This window comes from Protopterus annectens, chromosome 7.part0 (assembly GCF_019279795.1).
Source record: "Protopterus annectens isolate FY-2018-M chromosome 7.part0, PAN1.0, whole genome shotgun sequence".
Taxonomy (NCBI): domain Eukaryota; kingdom Metazoa; phylum Chordata; order Ceratodontiformes; family Protopteridae; genus Protopterus; species Protopterus annectens.
This window is the reverse complement of record NC_056739.1, coordinates 141,807,625-141,831,690: the sequence shown is the minus strand read 5'-3', so window position 1 is coordinate 141,831,690 and position 24,066 is coordinate 141,807,625. Positions and strand designations below refer to the sequence as shown.

Sequence of the window (24,066 nt, the reverse complement as noted above, 5' to 3'; positions counted from 1 at the left end):
GTTACTGATTGTCCTCAACAGTCTTCTCACTGTGTGCTAATGTTACTGCAAGGTACTAATGTTACTGTAAGGTGCTAATGTTACTGCAAGGTGCTAATGTTACTGTAAGGTGCTAATGTTACTGCAAGGTGATAATGTCACTGACTGGCCTCAACAGTCTTCTTCCTCTGTGATAATGTTACTGCAAGGTGCTAATGTCACTGATTGTCCTCAACAGTCTTCTCACTGTATGCTAATGTTACTGCAAGGAGCTAATGTTACTGCAAGGTGCCAATGTTACTGCAAGGTGCTAATGTCACTGATTGTCCTCAGTCTTCTCACTGTGTGCTAATGTTACTGCAAGGTGCTAATGTTACTGATTGTCCTCAACAATCTTCTTCCTGTGTGCTAATGTTACTGCAAGGTGCTAATGTCACTGATTGTCCTCAACAGTCTTCTCACTGTGTGCTAATGTTGCTGCAAGGTGCTAATGTTACTGCAAGGTGCTAATGTCACTGATTGCCCTCAACAGTCTTCTCACTGTGTGCAATATTTCTGCAAAGTGCTAATGTCACTGATTGTCCTCAACAGTCTTCTCACTGTGAGCTAATGTTACTGCAAGGTGCTAATGTTACTGCAAGGAGCTAATGTTATTGCAAGGTGCTAATGTCACTGATTGTCCTCAACAGTCTTCTCACTGTGTGCTAATGTTACTGCAAGGTGCTAATGTCACTGATTGTCCTCAACAGTCTTCTCACTGTGTGCTAAGGTTACTGCAAGGTGCTAATGTTACTGCACGGTGCTAATGTTACTGCAAGGAGCTGATGTTACTGCAAGGAGCTAATGTTATTGCAAGGTGCTAATGTCACTGATTGTCCTCAACAGTCTTCTCACTGTGTGCTAATGTTACTAAAAGGTGCTAATGTTACTGCAAGGAGCTAATGTTATTGCAAGGTGCTAATGTCACTGATTGTCCTCAACAGTCTTCTCACTATGTGCTAATGTTACTGCAAGGTGCTAATGTCACTGATTGTCCTTAACAGTCTTCTCACTGTGTGCTAATGTCAATGCAAGGAGCTAATGTTACTGCAAGGTGCTAATGTTACTGCAAGGTGATAATGTCACTGATTGTCCTCAACAGTCTTCTCACTGTGTGCTAATGTTACTGCAAGGTGCTAATGTTACTGCAGGTGCTAATGTCACTGAATGTCCTCAGTCTTCTCACTGTGTGCTAATGTTACTGCAAGGAGCTAATGTTACTGCAAGGTGCTAATGTTACTGCAAGGATCTGATGTTACTGCAAGGTGCTAATGTTACTGCAAGGTGCTAATGTTACTGCAAGGATCTGATGTTGCTGCAAGGCGCTAATGCTACTGCTAAACCTACTCCACGTTGTCATCCCCTACATGTGCATAGTGTGCTTATTTTACCACTTACCTTCATCCCCTGCAATGCTATTATTTGCACTGTTTCAGTAACTTCTCATTGACCCTGCATGAACACAATATGCTAATATTTCTACTACTTTTCATCTGGATGTGCACAATGTGCTGAATGTAGTGAAGTCCCATCGCCTGCATGCAAGTATCAAACTAATGTTACTGCATGTACTCATTTTCTTGCTGTGAATGATGTGTTCATGCCATAATGTATCTCCACCCCTTGCATGTGCTTAGTGTGTTTGCATATTCTCATCCAAAGTATGTGCATGGTGTGTTAATATGGGAATGTCTTCATTTCTTACATGCACAAACCTCAACTGAAATAAAGTATGAAACTTACATTCTAGGCGACGTTAATATCAACTGGAATAAAATCAACACTCCCTTTTCCTCCCTATCCATTAACCTCTACAACTTCACCCAAGTAATCCACTCAATCACCCATCCTAACAAAATTCACCCCCCAGGATCCATCATAGACTGGATCCTAGTCTCCCATCCAAACAAAATAAATCTCTCTGGCACTATCCCAGACACCTTTAGTGACCATCTCCCTGCTTTCATTCATCGCTCAGCTACCTCCACCCCATATCACCACCATTACATTCCCACTCGCAAACTTAGCAACTTTAACCCCATAACATTCTCAAATATTTTTAAACAAATGAATTGGCAAATCCTAAATACTCTTCCCCTTGACAAAGCTTTAGAACATTTCAACTCTGTCTTCCTAGATACTCTTAACTCCCTAGCCCCTCTAAGAAACAAAATAATCTAAGCTAATACTGCTCCTTGACTGTCCAAAGAAACAAAACAAATCATGCATCAGAGGGACAAATCCTGGAAGCTTTACCAGAAGAATAAAATGCCTATTATCTTGCTCCAATACACCCAACTCCACAACCATATCACAAAACTAATCACTATGGACAAAAAAACCTACTACAATAAGCTTCAGTCCAACAATAATAAAAACCCTAAACAATTCTGGAAATCAGTTAATTCCCTTCTTCATCCAGGGTCCAGGAATAATTCCTGCCCTGACCCAAGTATAACTGACATTAAACTGAGCTCACATTTCAACACATTCTTTACAGAAACCATTGCTAACCTAACAAAACTTTCCCAAACAACAATCCATATAACCCTCATTCTTCACCACCCAACAACCCTAATAACTGACCCCTCATATTCCAGCTCAAACCAGTCTCAACCAATATTATAAAAAGGCTCCTATCCAAACTAAAACCATGCTCCAATGCCCCTGACAACATACCCTCCACCTTCCTCAAATGCGCTGCTGATGGTATTGCACTCCCAATCAGCATCTTAATCAATAGATCCTTAAAAGAGTCATATGTACCCAAACTCTGGCATTCAGCCTACATTCTTCCTCTTCACAAAGGAGGCAAAAACACCAATATTTTTAATTTCCGCCCCATTGCCCTACTCTCTCCAATCTCCAAAATTCTAGAAAAATGTGTCCACCAGCAACTTATGCCTTTCTTGACCCAGAACCAACTCCTTACACCCACCCAACACAGCTTCCACCCTGGCCATAGCACCATAACTGCCCTACTCCTTCCTAGAAACAGTCAATCAAGCCAGAAATTCCAGACTCCTAGTATCCACAGTACTCCTAGATCTCTCTAAAGCATTTGACACCATTTCCCACAAACACCTTCTCTATCATCTCTCCAACCTTCATCTCTCCCATAATACTTTATCATGGTTCCCCAGTTACCTGTCAGACAGATCTCAAGCAGTCAGATGGAAGAACTCCACCTCTTCCTTCTTATTGACCCCCACCATTGTACCCCAGGGGTCCATCCTCGATCCTATGCTTTTCAACATCTTCATTAATAACTTTCACACTGCCATCCCTGACACAACAGTTATCCAATATGCAGATGACTCAACTTTAGTCTGTGTTGCCTCCAACCTTCCTGAACTACTGACTAAAACCCAAACTGCATTTTCAATCACTGAGAACTGGATGCACCAAAACCACCTCTCTCTCAACTCAAATAAATCAAAAATACTACTTTTCCCTCCCTCCAGGGCTTTCTCTAATGACAAAAATGCTTTCAAAGTCCTTAGCCAAACCAACTCAGCTATAGAAGTGGTCCCTTTTGCAAAACGTCTTGGTATTATTATAGACGAACACCTTAAGTTCGATATCCACATTCAACAAAACATAAAGAAAACCCACCAAAATTAGGTATGCTCTATAGGAATAACCTCTTTCTCTCCAACTCCACAAGGCATACCCTGGCAACTACCTACCTTCTACTATCCTTATTATACGGAGCCCCTCTTCTAACAAATCTGACTTCTTCCATCACCTCCAAACTTGAAAATTGCTATAATAAGATCTCTAAATTTGCCACTAAATCCAAAAACTCTACTCATCATTGCTTACCCTACAATCTCTGAACTGGCTAGAACTCTCTAACCACCTACACTTCCTACAACTAACCACTGCTCACAAACTAATATTTCACCCAGATAAATGCCCGGCCCTAACAAACGTCCTTCCCCCATACATCCCACATAGATCTCTGAGATCTGAACACCAAAACTTAATTTCTGTCCACAAACCCAAACGACCTGCTGGCCAGCTTCTCCTCTCTTTCTCACTAGGCAAGAAATGGAATTCTCTCTCCTTCACTTAGGACTATATCAAACTCAGAAACCTACAAAACCCAGCTTTTCTCATACCTGTCATTCAAATGGAAATGTTCCTGCTTTCACCTTACATAAATTCAAGGGAATTCCCCTAGGAGTTCTTCTTACTCCTTGCTCCTAACCTCCCTCTAACTCATATTTCCATTCTCCTAGAAAAGACTCAAGCTGTCAGTAACTGACTAAACAACTCTCACTTGATTTCAAATTTGTATATAATGTAAATAGCAAATTATTATATTGACTTCACATCAAGTATATATCTTACTTATTTTGAATAACTGCGTGTAAACTGTCTCCCCTCTACTAGTATAATAACGCAAGAACCTTAGATCTCTTATTATGAAGACAGTTGACCATGCTTGCTCTGAATGCAAACGCCTGTAAACTGTGTTCTCTAATATCTGTTAACTGTGGTGTCTGCTGTACTTTCTATACATTTGCATTTCCTTACTGTATTGATATTGTATATGTATTATACCTTTATAATTATGTAACCCTTAATGTATTGCTTTTGGAGCTTTTATCCCTGGGCCTCCACTGAAAATGGGCACTTTCAGGCCCAGTGGACTTCCCTGGTAATCAAACTGAAAATAAAAAAATAAATGTTACCATATCCCTCATTCCCTCATCTCCTGCATGCACAAAGTGCATTAATGTTACCACATCCCTCATTCCCTCATCTCCTGCATGCACAAAGTGCATTAATGTTACCACATCCCTCATTACCTCATCTCCTGCATGCACAAAGTGCATTAATGTTACCACATCCCTCATTCCCTCATCTCCTGCATGCACAAAGTGCATTAATGTTACCACATCCCTCATTCCCTCATCTCCTGCATGCACAAAGTGCATTGTTACCACATCCCCACATTCCCTCATCTCCTGCATGCAAAACGTACATTGTTACCACATCCCTTCAATCCCTCATCTCCTGCATGCAAGAAGTGAATTAATGTTACCACAACCCCTCACTCCCTCATCTCCTGCATGGACAAAGTGCATTGTTACCACATCCCCTCATTACCTCATCTCCTACATGCATAAAGTGCATTAATTTTACCACATCCCCACATTCCCTCATCTCCTACATGCACAAAGTGCAATAATGTTACCACATCCCTCACCCTCATCTCCTGGATGCACAAAGTGCATTAATGTTACCACATCCCTCACCCTCATCTCCTGGATGCACAAAGTGCATTAATGTTACCACATCCCTCATTCCCTGAAAGTGCATTAATGTTACCATATCCCTCATTCCCTCATCTCCTGCATGCACAAAGTGCATTAATGTTACCACATCCCCACATTCCCTCATCTCCTGCATGGACAAAGTGCATTAATGTTACCACATCCCTCATTCCCTCATCTCTTGCATGAACAAAGTGCATTAATGTTACCACATCCCTCATTTCCTCATCTCTTGCATGAACAAAGTGCATTAATGTTACACCATCCCCTCATTCCCTCATCTCCTGCATGCACAAAGTGCATTGTTACCATAGCCCCACATTCTCTCATCTCCTGCATGCACAAATTGCATTGTTACTACATCCATTCACTCCCTCATCTCCTGCATGCACAAAGTGCATTGTTACCACATCCCCTCATTCCCTCATCTCCTGCATGTCCTCATCTCCTGCATGCACAAAGTGCATTAATGTTACCACATCCCTAATTCCCTCATCTCCTACATGAACAAAGTTCATTAATGTTACCACATACTCATATTCCCTCATCTCCTGCATGTACAAAATGCATTAATGTTACCACATCCACTCACTCCCTCATCTCCTGCATGCATAAAGTGCATTATTACAACATTCCTCATCCCCTCATCTCCTGCATGCTCAAAGTGCATTAATGTTACCACATATTTTATTCCCTCATCTCCTGCATGCACAAAGTGCATTGTTACCACATCCCTCATTCCCTCATCTCCTGCATGCACAAAGCACATTAATGTTACCACACCCCCACATTCCCTCCTCTTCTGCATCCACAAAGTGCATTGTTACCTCATTCCTCATTCCCTCATCTCCTGCATACACAAAATGCATTAATGTTACCACATGCCCTCATTCTCTTATCTCCTACATACACAAAGTGCATTGTTACCACATCCCCTCACTCCCTCATCTTCTGCATGCATGAAGTGCATTCATGTTACCACATCCCCACATTCCCTCATCTCCTGCATGCACAAAGTGCATTAATGTTACCACAGCCCTCATCCCTCATCTCCTGCATGCACAAAGTGCATTAATATTACCATATCCCTCATTCCCTCATCTCCTGCATGCACAATGTGCATTGTTACCACATCCCCACATTCCCTCATCTCCTGCATGCACAAAGTGCAATAATGTTACCACATCCCCCACCCTCATTTCTTGGATGCACAAAGTGCATTAATGTTACCACATCCCTCATTCCCTGAAAGTGCATTAATGTTACCATATCCCTCATTCCCTCATCTTCTGCATGCACAAAGTGCATTAATGTTACCACATCCCCACATTCCCTCATCTCCTGCATGAACAAAGTGCATTAATGTTACCACATCCCTCATTTCCTCATCTCTTGCATGCACAAAGTGCACTAATGTTACACCATCCCCTCATTCCCTCATATCCTGCATGCGCAAAGTACATTAATGTTACCACATACTCATATTCCCTCATCTCCTGCATGTACAAAATCCATTAATGTTACCACATCCACTCACTCCCTCATCTCCTGCATGCATAAAGTGCATTATTACAACATTCCTCATTCCCTCATCTCCTGCATGCTCAAAGTGCATTAATGTTACCACATACCTTATTCCCTCATCTCCTGCATGGACAAAGTGCATTAATGTTACCACATCCCTCATTCCCTCATCTCTTGCATGAACAAAGTGCATTAATGTTACCACATCCCTCATTTCCTCATCTCTTGCATGCACAAAGTACACTAATGTTACACCATCCCCTCATTCCCTCATCTCCTGCATGCACAAAGTGCATTGTTACCACATCCCCACATTCTCTCATCTCCTGCATGCACAAATTGCATTGTTACTACATCCATTCACTCCCTCATCTCCTGCATGCACAAAGTGCATTGTTACCACATCCCCTCATTCCCTCATCTCCTGCATGCGCAAAGTACATTAATGTTGCCACATCCCCATATTCCCTCATCTCCTGCATGCACAAAGTGCATTAATGTTACCACATCCCTAATTCCCTCATCTCCTGCATGCACAAAGTTCATTAATGTTACCACATACTCATATTCCCTCATCTGCTGCATGTACAAAATGCATTAATGTTACCACATCCACTCACTCCCTCATCTCCTGCATGCATAAAGTGCATTATTACAACATTCCTCATTCCCTCATCTCCTGCATGCTCAAAGTGCATTAATGTTACCACATATTTTATTCCCTCATCTCCTGCATGCACAAAGTGCAGTTACCACATCCCTCATTCCCTCATCTCCTGCATGCACAAAGCACATTAATGTTACCACACCCCCACATTCCCTCATCGTCTGCATCCACAAAGTGCATTGTTACCCCATTCCTCATTCCCTCATCTCCTGCATACACAAAGTGCGTTAATGATACTACATGCCCTCATTCTCTTATCTCCTACATACACAAAGTGCATTGTTACCACATCCCCTCACTCCCTCATCTTCTGCATGCATGAAGTGCATTCATGTTACCACATCCCCACATTCCCTCATCTCCTGCATGCACAAAGTGCATTAATGTTACCACATCCCTCATTCCCTCATCTCCTGCATGCACAAAGTGCATTAATATTACCACTTCCCTCATTCCCTCATCTCCTGCATGCACAATGTGCATTGTTACCACATCCCTAATTCCCTCATCTTCTGCATGCACAAAGTGCATTAATGTTACCACATCCCCACATTCCCTCATCTCCTGCATGCACAAGTGCATTAATGTTACCACATCCCTCATTCCCTCATCTCCTGCATGCACAAAGTGCATTAATGTTACCACATCCCTCATTCCCCCATCTCCTGCATGCATGATGTGCACTGTTACCACACCCCTCATTCCCTCATCTTCTGCATGCACAAAGTGCATTAATGTTACCACATCCCTCATTATCTCATCTGCATGCACAAAGTGCATTAATGTTACCACATCCACACATTCCCTCATCTCCTGCATGCACAAAGTGCATTAATGTTACCACATCTGTCATTCCCTCATCTCCTGCATGCATAAAGTGCATTAATGTTACCACACCCCCTCATTCCTTCCATATGCATTCTTTGTGATAATTGTACTACATCTCCTCATCCCCTACATGTACACTGGGCACCAAAATTATTCCATGTTCTCATTTTTGACATGCAAAATGTGTGCTGTTGCTGCATGTCTTCATCCCCTACAAACACACTGTCTGATGTTTTTGCATGTGTTTAGCATTTGCACGCAACATGCTAATGTTGCTGAATGCCCTGATTCTCGGTTATCATACATGCATTAGAATTGCAGCATGCCCACATCCTCTTCATGCACACATTGTGCTGTTACTGCATATATTTATCTCCTGCATGCATCCCATGTGCATTCATGTCCTTATTCTCAATGTGCACATGTCCTACTAATGCTATTACATGTCCACATTCCCTACATGTACGGTGTATGCTGTTACTGCAGGTCTTCACCCACCTGAATGCACCTAACATGCTAATGTACTGCATGTTCACATTCCCTGCATGCACAATGTATATGGTTACTGCACCTCCTTATCCTCTGCATGCACATGACATGCTAATGTTACCACATATCCACACCGCCTGTATGTTCTCGTCCACTGTATGCACCTGATGTGCTAATGTTGCTGCATGCCCACACTCCTTGCATGGCCAGCATATCCTGTTACTACAGATTCTCATCCTCTGTATTCACCTGATGTGGTAATATTACTGCATGTCAACATCCCCTGCATTTAATGTCTATGCTATTACTGCAGCTCCTCTCCTTCTGCATGCACCTAATCTGCTAATGTTATTGCATGTCCACTTTCCCGGCATGAACAGTCCATGTTTTTAATGTGGGTCATCATCCTCTGCATGCACCTGATGTACTAATATTACTCCATGTCACCATACCCAGTAAGCACAGTGTATACTGTTACTGCAGGTCCTCCTCCCCCACATGCATCTGACATGCCAATCTTACTGCAAGTCCTCATCCACTGCATACACCTGATGTGCTAGTGTTACTGCATGTCCACATTCCCTTTTTTTAATTTCTCCAAACCTTTTGAGTTTCTAATACCATGATGGAACTAGACCCATTTCCTAAGTCAAAGTATGATTAAAAAAGTTCATGAAATTAGTACTGTTTCAGTCTTTGATGTCAGCCAGTAGTGTTCTCCGCAGTACCTGCAATGTGTCCAGTAATGACTCCTTCTGCAATTCGTACTGGTATCATATCTATATACAATTGTAGATTCTTTCTTATAAGACCCATTACTCCTACTACTATTGGAACTGCCTGAGTATCTTTCTTCCACATTGTTCTTGTTTCTGTCTGCAGATCCTGATATTTTATGACTTTGTGCCTCTCTGTACGCAAGACAATTTCAATGATCAATGCTACTTTTGTCTTTTAATCATGGACTACTATATTTGGTTTTCTAACATCTATCTTTTGAGCTATTGGGAATCGTTAATCCCATGTGATGTAGACCTCATCATTTTCTATCCTACTTTGTGGCTCATGTTTTCAGTATTTTTCAGCCACTTCAATACCATAACGTTTGCACAATCCCCAGTGCAACAGTCTTGCCACATTATTATGCCTTTCAATATACAGTCCTTCTGCCACTAGTATGTCACAACCAACAACAAGGTGTACAACTGTTTCCAATTCTGTTTTACAAAACTTACATTTATCTGTTTCTCCCAGATCTTCAATGGACTTTGTAAACCAATGTGTACCTAGCCCACTATCTTGGGTGGCCAATATAAACCTTTCATATCTTGGTTTGAATAAACCTCTGCTTAACCATTCCTGCATTATTTCCTGATCAACTCAAGGCTCTTCCTGAAGTTTTCTATACTTGCAACTATATTTATGCATTTTCCATATTTCTTGCCTTCTCATCTGGTCCTTTGCCTTAGTCTTTTTTAATTTTTTTGGCACATTCAGTTGCTGCCTAATTTTTATCTACTTCTGGTTTAATTTCCATTCCTGCTTGACACCGATATGCTTCTGCTAGATTAAACAGAGAAGTCATCTTAGACTTATTCTCCTCATATTTCAAAACTTTCACTACAGTTGGGTCTTGTGAGATCAGTAGATATGTGTGCAGTCCCACAACTGCAGATCTATACATGTAATAAATTTCAAGGAGGCTCACACCTCCTTCAGAGCAAGGAATATATAATCTTGATATGTACTGATTTTTATTCATTTGGTGAGCATAAAGCATCCTTCTTGTTTTCCTGTCTAATCTGTTCAACATGTTTTGGGGCCAGTCAATCACTCCAAAACTGTAAGTTAGGACAGGGAGAGCAAATTAGTTTACAGCTTGAATTTTGTTCCCAGATGTCAATGCTGTTTTCAGGATTGATTTAAGTCTTCTAAAGTATTCTTTTAGTTTTGTTCATGTTTTTTGTTGATCCTTCACCAGTTCCCAAATATTTATCCACTCCCTCTTGCTCAAGTTCTTTTATATCACATTCTTGTCCCAAACTGATGTTTTCTTGGTGCTGCAGTTTTCCTGCTTTAAATGTTGCTTTTGCACATTTATCAAGACCAAATGACATTCTTATATCATCAGAAAAAGTTTTGAGAACTTGCAGTTGTGCTTTCAGTTCCCCATCTAATGAGCTATACAGTTTTAAGTCATCGACAAAGAGAAGATGAGAAGTCCTCACACTGTTGTTTCCTAGGAACCAAATTATAGCCATGGCCTAAGCTGTTAAGTAGACAGCTTAATGGGTTAAGGGCAAAACAGAATATCAGTGGTGACAGAGAGTCACCCTGGAATAGCCCCCATTGCATTTTTATCCCTGGAATAATAGTTTGTCCTTTATCGTGGCTTAATTGCAAAGTGGTTTACCACTGTTTCATGGTCACTGTAATGTAATCGATCGGTGTACATTGTATCTTATACAGTATTAAGCACTCTTTTATCCATGAATGTGGGATACTATCAAATGCTTTTTTGTAGTCAATCCATGCCATACTTGGATTCTTCACCTTTTTACAGTTCTCCACTATGACTTTAACAACAAATGATCCTTTGTTCCATATGACTTTCTTTTATTGCCCTTTTGTTCTACTGCCATAATTGATGTTTCTTCTAAGTGACTATAAACTCTGTCATCATCGGTTCCAGTGTATAGTTTATAAGTCATCGGAAGGCAAGTTACTGGACTATCATTTTTCGGGTAGCTTGCAGGTTCACTCTTAAGTAGGAACATTGTTCTTCTTCTTGTTAGCCTGGTTGGTGACTGTTTGGGGTGCGCATATAAATAGTTCTTACTCATGGATACATTTTCATGCAAATATGTTAATTCTTTAACCAGAAGTTAGGTACTGCATCTGGGCCTGGGGTTTTCCAGTTAGAGGCTTTTCTTAACTTTGTTTCAATCTCTCTGGCTGTTACTTTATCCCATTTCTTATCCTGTACCTTTAAACTTCTTATTCTTTCTTTTATTTCTTCTATTCATTTAGAATATTTGTTGTGTTCCATAGGATCTTCATAGATACTTCTCCAAAATGTATCTATTTCTTCTTTTTTTTGGTGGACTTTCAATACCTTTTACCTTGTTACCCAGCTCTCTATAAAACTTTTTTGGGTCATCAATAAATTGCTTAATTTGTACGTTTCCTTTATATTTATCTGCATAGTTTTTCTGCCTGCGCTGAGATTTTTAGTTTGCCGTTTGCGATATTACACGACAGATCTGGATCTGTTCTGATACTGCGCATCACTTCTGTCTTTCTAAGTATTTTTGTTGATTTGTTGTCTCTGCTATACTCCTCCAACAGTGACACTTCTTGTCTTAATTGCTTTATGGTTTTCTCTGTTTGATACTTCCATGATGGTATTCAATTTCTCCACTTCCTTTCCCTCACTACCTTGTGTTCTTGTTGTAGAACTGTATCAGTTATTAATTTAGCTGCACAGTAATACATCCTGTTTACTTTGTTATATCGCACGGATCTTTACGGACAGTCCTAATTACTGTGGTCATTTGTTTCATCAAACTTCTGACTTTTTGGGTTTTATTGACCTTCTGCAGTCTATTTCTTTCATTGATCTTAATATATCTATCGATCTCTATTAAATCAAGCAACTCTTCTCTTAGCTCATTTTCTTCCAAACTGAGGGCACATCCATTGTTTTCCATTTCCTGCGGGCATTCTATAGAAAGTTCTATAGCATCTTCCTGTGGCACATTCTCTTCAATTTCATCCTGTGCCATCCGTTGCTCTGTCATATGGGAACTCACTGGCCTATCACTCCTCAACATTGACTGCATCAGAGTTTCCACAGTTTCCTGTTCCTTCCCTTGCTGCCTAGCTTCAAGTGAATGTTTATACTGGTTTCCTGTGGAAGGCTCCAACATATCTTCATATGACAACTGACCAATTGCTTCCCATTCCACTGTTTTCCCTTAATTTGGATATCCATTGCTCTATCCTGTTGTGGTGCTTTCTGAATTAGATTTTCTACACTGAATCCTTCATTGCAGGTACTCCATAGCCTCAGTTTCTATTTCTTTAACTCCTCCACTATGGGTCTCCTTTTCTTCTTTGTCTTTATTTTTTGTATTGTAAAGTTTTCCATGTCCGGATTCCTTTGCCTGTACTTCTCTTCAAATATTTGGTGATGCTCTTTTTGTATTGGTTAGTTTTATTTTCTCCTTTGCATAGATATTTGACCACATGAAATCTCTCTTTCTTTCTCATGTCCATATTTCTTTTTTATACTTTTCAAAAATCTCTGGGTTTTGTTTATATTTTTGCACTTTTTCAGATGCTTCTTTTTCCAAAGAGATCAAAATTTCTTGGTCTATATATTGTTTTCCACAATCTGTATTAATGAACACAATTTTTTATTTGAGGCTTCTGGCAGTTTTTCTTGTGGAACTATTTTTCTTTCCTCTAATTTCTCTCTTAATCTTTTTGCATATCTTGTGTCTGCAAATTCTGGGCTTCTTTGCATAATAGTAACAATGCATACTTTTTTTCTTATCCTCGATAGTCCACTCCGTCGTCTTTATGGTTCTTCTTTGGCCTATCAGTTTTTGTGATTTTTGTACACTCCCTCCATGTACAGCATATGCTGTTACTGCATGTCTTCATCCTCTGTATGGACTTGATGTGCTAATGTCATACCTTTCAACTGTATAGATTTTCCAAGAATGTCCAGATTTTTGTCTCATATTTTTCATTTTTCACAAAATTGTGGTTTTCTAGCAAATCATTGGCAAATAACTAAAGACTTGAGGTCAGAAAATAATGAGAGATATTTGAGTTGCAGACATCATGCCCTTCAGAAAATCCATGCTATTGCAAAACCTGTTATTCTATCAACTTTCTAAGTATTTAAAATTGTCCCTATTTTTGGTCCTCTCTCCTCCCATTATTCATGGCTTTGTCCAGATTTCTTGCTCCAAGATGTTGAGAGGTTTGGCTAATGTTCCTACATCTGCATCCCCTATATCTAAAGTATATGCTGTTACTGCAGGTCTTTTCTCTCTGCATACACCTTATCTGTTAACATTATTAAATTTCCACATTTTCTGCATGTATAGTGTATCCTGTTAATGTAGGCTCTCATCCTCTGCATACATCTGACGTGCTAGTGTTACTACATGTTCACAGCTCCTGCATGTACACTGTATGCTGTTACTGCAGGTCCTCAACTGCTGAATGCATCTCATGTGCTATTCTTACTGTATGTCCACATCCTTGCATGTACAGTGTATGCTGTTACTGCAAGTCCTCATCCCCTGCATGCACCTGATGTCCTAATGTTACTGCATGTCTACATTCCTTGTATGTAAGATGTATGTTGTTACTGCAGCTCCTCAGACTCTGTGTGCACCTCATGTGCTAATGTTACTACGTGTCCACATCCCTTGCATGTACAGTTTCTCCTGTTACTGCAGGAGCTCCTCCCTTGCATGCAATTGACATGCTCATGATACCACGTCCCCATTCCCCGCATGTACAGTTTATCCTGTTACTGCAGGTCCTCCTCCTCTGTATGCAACTGATATGCTAAGGTTATTGCATGTCCAAAGCCTCTGCTTGCACAGTGTATGCTGTTTCTACAGGTCCTTATCCTCTGCATGTACTTTATGTACTAATGCTACAGCATGTCAACATTCCCTGCATGTACAGTGTATGCTGTTACTGAAGATCCTCATCCTTTGTGTACACCTGATATGCTAATGTTCCTGCATGTCCATGTCCCCTGCATTTACAGTGTATGTTGTTATTTTTAGGTGCACATTCCCTGCATGCACCTGATGTGCTAAAGTTACTGCAAGTCCACATTCCATGCATGTAAGGTATATTCTGTTACTACTGGTCCTCATCCTTTGCATGCGCTTGAAGTGTTAATGCTAATGCATGTCCTCTTTGCCTGCATGTACACTGTATGCTGCTACTTCAGGTCCTCATCCCCTGCATGCATCTAACATACTAATGTTACAGTCTGTCCACATCCCCTGCATGTAGAGTGTATGATGTTGCTGCTCGTTCTTATCGTCTGCATGCACTGGATATGCTAATGATACTGCATACCCTTATTCCCTGTATGCTGTTACTGCAGGCCCTCATCCCCTGCAAACACGTAATGTGCTAATGTTGCAACATGTCTATAGCCCCTGCATGAACAGGTCCTCATTCCCTGCATGCACTGGACGTGCTAATGTTACTGCATGTCCATATACCCTGCATGTAGAGTTTCTCCTGTTATTGCAGGTCCTCCTCCCCTGTATGCACCCGATCAGCTTATGTTACTGCATGTCCACATTCCCTGCATGTACAGTTTAATCTGTTACTGCAGGTCCTCATCCCCTGCATGCACCAGATGTGCTAATGTTACTGCATGTCCATATATCCTGCGTGTAGAGTGTATGCTGTTACTGCAAATCCTAATCCACTGCATGCATCTCATGTGCTAATCTTACTGCAGGTTCACATCCCCTGCATGTACCTGGTGTCCTAATGTTACTACATGTCCAGATCCCCTGCATGTAGAGTTTCTCCTGTTATTGCAGGTCGTCCTCCCCTATATGCACCTGATCAGCTTATGTTACTGCATGTCCACATTCCCTGCATGCACAGTTTAACATGTTACTGCAGGTCCTCATCCTCTGCATGTACATGATGTGCTAATGTTACTGCATGCCCACATCCTCTGCATATACAGTTTATCATGTTACTGCAGGTCATTATCATTTGCATGCACTTGATGTGTTATTATTATATGTCCACATCTGCTTTATGTACAGTGTATGCTGTTACTGCATGTCCTCATCCTTTACATACACCTGACATTCCAATGTAACCGCATGCCCATATCCACTGCAAGTCCATTTTATGCAGTTACTGCAGGTCCTCATCCCCTGCAAGCACTTAATTTGCTAATGTCACTGAATGCCCACATTCTTTGCATGTAAAAAGTATGCTGTTACTGGAGGTCTTCATCTTCTACATGGACCTGACGCTATAATGTTACTGTATATCTAGATTCCCTGCATGTACAGTGTATGCTGTTACTGCAGGTTTTCATCCTTTGCTTGTTCCTCATGTACTAACGTTACTGCACATCCACCTTCCTTGCATGCACAGTAAATGCTGTTACTGCAGGTCCTCATCCTCTTCCTGCACTTGTGCTACTGTTACTGCATGTCCACATTCCTATAATGTACAGTGTATTCTGTTACTGCAGGTCTTTTTCCTCTGCATATACCTGAGTTGCTAATGTTATTTCATGTTCACATTCCTTAAATGTACAATGTATACTATTACTGCATGCCCAACTCTCCTGCATGCAGCTGTTGTGCTAATGTTACTGCATGTCCACATTACTTGTATGTAAATCTATGATGTTACTGCAGGTCCCCATCCTCTGCATGCACCTGATGTTCTAATGTTACTGCAGGTCAACATTCCATGCATCTAGAGTATATGCTGTTACTGCAGGTCCTCATCCTATGCATGCATCTCTCATGTGCTAATGTTACTAAAGTCCACGTTACCTGCTTATACAGTATATGCTCTTACTGCAGGCCCTCCTTCACTGCATGAACCTGTTGTGCTAATGTTGCTACACATGCATATTATATGCATGCACAGTGTATGCTGTTAAGGCAGATGCTCATCTCCTGCATACATCTGATGTGATAATGTTACTGCACGTCCACATTACCTGCATGTACAATCTATGCAGTTACTGCAGGTCTTCATCCTCTACATGCATCTAACATGCTAATGTTACTGCATGTCTATGTTCCCTGTATGTACAGCGTAGGCTGTTACTGCAGGTACTTATCGTATGTATGACCCTGATGTGCTAATGTTACTTCATGTTCACATCACATGCAGGTACCGTTTATCCTGTTTCTGCAGGTCCTCATCCCCTGCATGCACCTGACATGTTTATAGTACTGCATGTCCACATTCCCTGTATGTACAGTGTATTCTGCTATTGCAGGACCTCATCCCCTGCGTGCACCTGACATGTTTATAGTACTGCATGTCCACATTCCCTGTATGTACAGTGTATTCTGCTATTGCAGGACCTCATCCCCTGCGTGCACCTGATATGCTTATAGTACTGCATGTCCATATTCCCTGTATGCACAGTGTATTCTGCTATTGCAGGACCTCATCTCCTGCATGAACTTGATGTGCTAATGTTACTTCATGTTCACATCCAACGCATGTACAGTGCATACTGTTACTGCAGATCCACATTTCATAAATATACCTGACATGCTAATATTACTGAATGTGCACATCCCCTGCAAGTATAGTGTATGCTGTTACTGCAGGTCCTTTACCTCTGCATACATGTGATGTGCTAATGTTATTACATGTCCACATTCCCTGCATGTATAGTGCATGCTGTTAGTGCAAATCCTCATCCTCTGCATGTACCTGATGAAAAATGTTACTGCATGCCCACATCCCCTTAATGCACAGTGTAAGCATTTACATCTCCTCTCCCCTGCATACATCTTAAGTGCTAATGGTATTGTATGTACAGTATACACTGTCACTGCAAGCCCTCATCCCCTGCATGCACATAATGTGCTAGTGTAACTGCATGTCCATATTTCCTGCATGTACAGTGTATACTGTTACAGAAAGTCTTCATCCTCTACATGCACCTGACATGCTGTTACTGTATATCCAGTCCCCCTGCATATACAGTTTTTCCCTGTTACTGCAGGTTTTGCTCTGCATGCACTTGGTGTGCTAATGTTACTACATGTCCTCACCCACTGGGTGTACAGTGTATGCTCTTACTACAGGTCCACATTCCCTGCATACATCAGGTATGCTAATGTAACTGTATATGAAAGTCCCCTGCATGTACAGTGTATGCTCTTACTACAGGTCCACATTCCCTGCATACATCAGGCATGCTAATGTAAATGTATATGAAAGTCTCCTGCATGTACAGTGTATGCTCTTACTACAGGTCCACATTCCCTGCATACATCAGGTATGCTAATGTAACTGTATATAAGTCCCCTGCATGTACAGTGTAGCTCTTACTACAGGTCCACATTCCCTGCATACATCAGGTATGCTACTGTAACTGTATATGAAAGTACCCTGCATGTACAGTGTATGCTCTTACTACAGGTCCTCATCCTTTATATACACCTGACATTCTGATGTTACTGCATGTCGACATCCCCTGTCTGTACAGTGTATTCTGTTACTACAGGTTCTCAGCCCCTGCAAGCACTTAAACTGTTAATGTTACTGCATTCCCACAATTTTGCATGTACAGTGTATGCTGTTACTCCAAATCCTCAACTGCTGTATGCAAGTGACATGCTAATGTTACTGAACATCCACATCCCCTGCAAACACAGTGTATGCTGCAACAGCAAGTCCTCATCCTGTGCTTCACCTGATGTGCTAATGTTACTAAATGCCCACTTTCCTTGCACGTACAGTGTATGCTGTTATTGCAGGTCCTAATCCTCTGTGTACACATGATGTGCTAATGTTACTAAATGTCCCCCTCCCCTGCATGTACAGTATATGCTGTTGCTGTAGGTCCTCATCCCCTGCATGCACCTGATGTGCTGTTGTTACTGCATGTCCAAAAACCCTGCATGTACAGTGCATGCTATCAATGGAGGTCCGCATTCCCTGCATGAACCAGACATGCTAATGTTACTGCATGCCCACATTCCTTACATGTACAGCGTATGCAGTTACTACCTGTCCACATTTTGTGTATGCATTTGATATGCTAACTTAGCTGCAAGTTCACTCCCTTGCATTCTGAGTGTATGCTATTACTTCAGGTCCACATCTTCAGCATGCAGCTACCATTCTAATATTACTGCATGTCCGTATCCTTTTAATTTATCGAAATCTTTTGGGTTTCTAATACCATGACAGGAATGGACTCCATTCCTAAGTCAAAGTACAATTAAAATTTATGAAATTAGTATTGTTTCAATCTTTGATGTGCCAAAAGCGCTCTTCGCAGCACCCACAATGTGCCTAGTAATGACTCCTTCTGCAATTCATATGGGGTTACATGTACTGGTAACGTATCTAAATATGATTGTAGATTCTTTTTTATAAGACCCATTGCTCCTACTACTATTGGAACTGTCTGGATATCTTTCTTCCACATTGCTCTCATTTCTGCCTGCAAATCTTGGTATTTTATGACTTTGTGTCTCTCTGTATGCAAGACACAGTAGTCACTGGGTGTGGAAATTTCAGTGATCAATGCTACTTTTATCTTCTTTTCATGGACCACTACATCCAGTTTTCCAGCATCTATCTTTTGAACTATTGGTAATGGATGATCCCATGTGATATAAACTACATGATTTTCTATGTTGCTTTGTGGCTCATGTTTCCAGTGTTTTTCTGCCACTTCACTATTATAATGTTTTCACAATAGCCAGTACAACAGTCTTGTCACATTATTATGACTTTCAGTATACAGTCCTGCCATTAGTGTGTCACAACCAGAAACAAGGTGTACAACTGTTTCCAATTTGGTTTTACAAAACCTACATTTGTCTGTTTCTCACACATGTTCAATGGACTTTGTAAACCAATGTGTACGTAACCCACTATTTTGGGCCACCAATATTAACCTTTCATCTTTTGGTTTGAATTCACCTCTCCTTAACTATTCCTGCCTTCATTCCTGATCAACATGAGGTTCTTCCAGAAGTTTTCTATACTTGAAACTATATTTATGCATTTTCCACATTTCTTGCCTTTTCATCTGGTCCTTCACCTAATATTCTTTCTTTTGTTTTTTGGCACATTCAGTTGCTGCCTGATTTTTATGTACTTCTGGTTTGATTTCCAGTCCTGCTTGACTCCAATATGCTTTTGCTAGATTAAGCAGAGAAGTCATCTTAGATTTATTCTCCTCATGTTTCAAAACTTTCATTATGTTTTGGTCTGTGAGGTCAGCATATATGTTTGTAGTCAAGGAGGCCCATCCCTCCTTCAGAACAAGGAATATATAATCTTGGTATACACTAATTGTTATAAATCATTTGGTGAACATGAAGCATCCTTCTTGTTTTCCTGTCTAATCTATCCAAACATTTTGGGGCCAGTCAATCATTCCAAAACCGTAAGTTAGGACAGGAAGAGCAAATTGGTTTATAGCTTGGATTTTGTTCCTAGATGTCAGCACTGTTTTCAGGATTAATTTAAGTCTTCTAAAGTATTCCTTATTTTTATTCGCATTTGTTCATGTTGTATTGTTGATCCTTCAACAATTCCCAAATATTTATCCACTCCCTCTTGCTCAAGTTCTTTTATATCACATTTCTATCCCAGGCAGATGTTTTTTGGTGCTGCAGCTTTCCTCCTTTAAATGTTACTTTTGCACATTTATCAAGACCAAATGACATTATTATATCATCTGAAAACATTTTTTCAACCTGCAGTTGTGCTTTCAGTTCCTCATCTGATGAGCTATACAGTTTTCAATCATCGACAAAGAGAGGATGAGAAGTCTTCTATGTACAGTATACACTGTTACTCCAAGTCCTCATTCCCTGCATGCACCTAATATGTTAGTGTTACTGCATGTCCACATTCTCTGCATGCACTGTGTATGCTGTTAATGCAGGTCCTTCTCCCTAGCATGCATTTGATGTGCAAATGTAACTGCATGTCCACATCACCTGCATGTATAGTGCATACTGTTACTGCAAATCCACATTCCCTGCATGCATCAGGCATGCTTATATTACTGCCTGTCCACATCCCCTGCATAAACAGTGTATGCTGTTAATGCATGTCATTATCCTCTACATGCACTTGAAGTTCTTATGTTACTCCATGTCCATATCCCTGCATGTACAGTCTATGCTGTTACTGCAGGACCTCATCCCAGTGTGCAGTTGATGTACTAATGTTGCTGTGTCTCCAAATCACTTGCATGAACAGTGTATGCTGTTACTACAGGTCCTCATCCCCTGCAAGCACTTAAAGTGCTAATGTTACTACATGTCCATATCCCCTGCATCCACCTGACATGCTAATACTGCTCCACGTCTACATTCCCTGCATGTATATTGTATGCTGTTACTGCAGGTCCTGATACCCTGCATGCACCTGATGGGCTAATGCAACTGCATCTCCACATCCCATGCATGTACACCGTATGCTTTTTCTTCAGGTTCTCATCCTCTACATGCACCTGACTGGTAATGTTACTGCATACCTACACTTCTTGCATGTACAATGTATGCTGTTACTTTAAGTCCTCATCCCCTGCATTCACCTAATGTGCTGCATGTCCACATTTCCTGCATGTGCACTGTATGCTGTTACTGCAGGTCCTGATACCCTGCAAGCACTTAAAGTGCTAATGTTACTACATGTCCAAATCCCCTGCATGAACAGTGTATGCTGTTACTGCAGGTCCTCATCCCCTGCATGCAACTCATGTGCTAATCTTACTGCATGTCCACATCCCTTGCATGTACATTATATGCTGTTACTGCAGGTCCTCATACCCTGTATGCATCTGATGTGCTAATTTTATTACATATTCATTTCTCCCCTATGGTGATACAAAGATACAAATGAAAACACTTAGAACGTAAAAAAAAACTGCAGAAGCTAGGCTGACAGCATGCTGATAAAATGCAGAATACACCCTGTGCTGAAAATCAATTCCCACCATTTCCAAATGCACAATGTATGATCTCAAACAAGGTAGTTCACTACAGTAGAGTTTGTAGGTCAGTCTGAAAATTGACAGCTGTGCTAAGACAGTGTTAGTAAACAAAGATTAAATGAAACATTCCAAGGCACATATTTTTACAAATGTTCTTGAATGAGTGAAAGTTGTTAAACTAAAGCCATGACTCATCAGCAGCTGTGAGTCACATATCTAGGTTATCATATTACAGCCTTTTGTAAATGTTAGTTATTGTGTTGCATTTTCTTAGCAGTTCTCTGTGTCATGGGTTAACAGTACTATACTGCTACAAAAGCCACTTCTCATCTGAAACGTTATCTATTCCAACATGACTTGTATGATTAACATTTGTAATGTAATATACTAGCTGAGAATGTCTGGGCATAACCACTCTAACCAATCATGCAAAACCTCCAGCAGCTATGACTGTTATTCTTGTACTTTTAAATATTTATACATTTTAAGCTTCTTTGTTTTGTACTTGTGTTTATATCTTAACCTGTAAAGCAGTGTAAAAATGTTGAATATTGAAGAATAAACATCAAAATGTTATTCAAGCTGAAAGTAAGTCTATAGCTAGCTAGCTAGATTATAATTAATCAGGTCATACATAGCCTCTGTCCTCATTACCCACCTGCACCATTGATCTACAGCTCTGCAGTTCTAAGCGGATGTTGTCCTCGGCTACATCCCGTGAGCGTTCTTCTATTTGCAGCCGTTTTTGCAAGGTGAACATGTCACACTTAAATGCCAGGGAAAGGTGGACAAAGGCTGTCTGAGGAAAAAAAAAGAAGTTAAAACAGCAAATGTCAGAACTGCTCCGAAGCCAAAGCTGCATGCATACATCAGCAAAGACCCCCCCACACACACACTTCTGATAAAGATGTGAGACATCCCACACACTTTCCAACACCAATCAAATCTAACAGCATAAAAACACATCATGTCAGAGGCAATGCAGCCTGGCATGACCTATAGTTTGAATATGCTGCCCCCCACCAAGAAGGCCAACATTTCGATGCAGTTTCAAGAATCCCAAAATATTAGCTAGGGAATATTCATAACATGGGTGTGAAGTATCCATTCTGCTAGTGTGAAAAAGAGGGGCACGTGGTAAACTGTTCTCTCTCATTTATGACCTCATTAGAGCACCGCAAACCGGCATTAGCACCATCCGCATTTCAGCTGTCTACCCATTTAACTGGAGAAAAATTATAACCAAAGTCATTTAAATACTCAACAAATTACAGATCATTTACTAAACATCTACAGGAAACATGTAAATCTTCCTACTGTACAGAAAAAGGTTAGATTAATATCACTGCCTCACTACTTCCTAGATAACAAACCCCAAACCCCATTCTCTTTTGGGGAATTGCTTTAAACCAAAAAACAAAGGTGTCAATATTGTATACATGTAAACAAATCACAAAAAAAATAAATTTCTCTGTTTTCCTTGCTAAACATTTGTCTCCTCTCTGACTATATTGCGTCATGATGCTGTGTATCTTTGTTTTTATTCACGATACTCGCAGTTTGTTCTGATAAAGTAAAGAGTACTGTTAGCAAGTCTGCAAATAAGTATTCACTATGCTGCAAATATGCAGTTTTGTAACTGTGCTTTGTTTTTTACTCATAACTTACTCACAACTATTCTCTAACAAGGTAAATACTATTTTACTAGTAAGTCTATGTACTGAAATCAGTATACTGTGATCATGCCTCTCAACCTCCTAGTGCAAGAAATCCAGGCAAAGCCAAAATAATGGGGATAAAGGTCCCCGATCAGGAACATATTTTAATTATTGCTCTCATAAACTTAGAAAAATAATAGGATAACAGGTTTTGTGTTAGCATGCATTTTATTAATGAAAAGAAGTTTGAAACTCAAATGTTTGCCATTATTTAGTGACTTCAATCCTCAATGATTTGGCAACAAAAAGAAACATAAATTTTATGAAGAACAGACCAAAACATGGCAAAATCCGGATATTCTGCAAAAATCTGGATAGCTGAGAGGGATGAATGTTGTATGCATTTCTATAACTGGCATACTCAGCTGGGTCATAGCTGAAATATTCCATAGACCAGGTCACCCACCTCATTAATGAATAAAAAATAGGTAACATAACTACAGAATAAGGGGGTGGGAAACAATTGCAGCAGAACTCTACAGTGATACAGCATTGACATGGGAACAGAGTATGACATGCAGCAGAAACAGCTGCAGCAGCACACGACATGCTAATGAATTGCATCAGCCAGTGAAGTCCACCTGTAGCTGCCAAGGGTGTCCCGATCACAACAACCAAGAATGGCTAACCTACAAAGGTGGGTGGCTAGCCTACAAAGGTGGGCTGTCCCAATCACAGCCAAGAATGGCTAGCCTACAAAGGTGAGAAGCTTCTGCATTGGATCAGAACGTGGGCCCCATGTGTAAATCATTGAAAAAGCCAGGAATGCTCCATAAACAGAAACGTTTCATTCTACGT

At 40.6% G+C, this 24,066-nt stretch overlaps 1 protein-coding gene across 3 annotated transcripts in view; it reads right to left on the bottom strand.

Moving 5' to 3' along the window:
- LOC122806292 (inositol 1,4,5-triphosphate receptor associated 2-like) overlaps positions 1-22,512 on the bottom strand; it is a 386,988-nt gene extending 364,476 nt beyond the window's left edge. For 2 of the 3 annotated variants that reach the window (XM_044076588.1, XM_044076586.1), the window contains exon 1: positions 22,209-22,512. In XM_044076588.1, the coding sequence (XP_043932523.1) occupies positions 22,209-22,412 (204 nt within the window). In that variant the 5' untranslated portion in view covers positions 22,413-22,512. The remainder of the gene's footprint in view (positions 1-22,208) is intronic. The other variant, XM_044076585.1, reaches the window with a different exon arrangement.
- Positions 22,513-24,066: the final 1,554 nt, after the last annotated feature.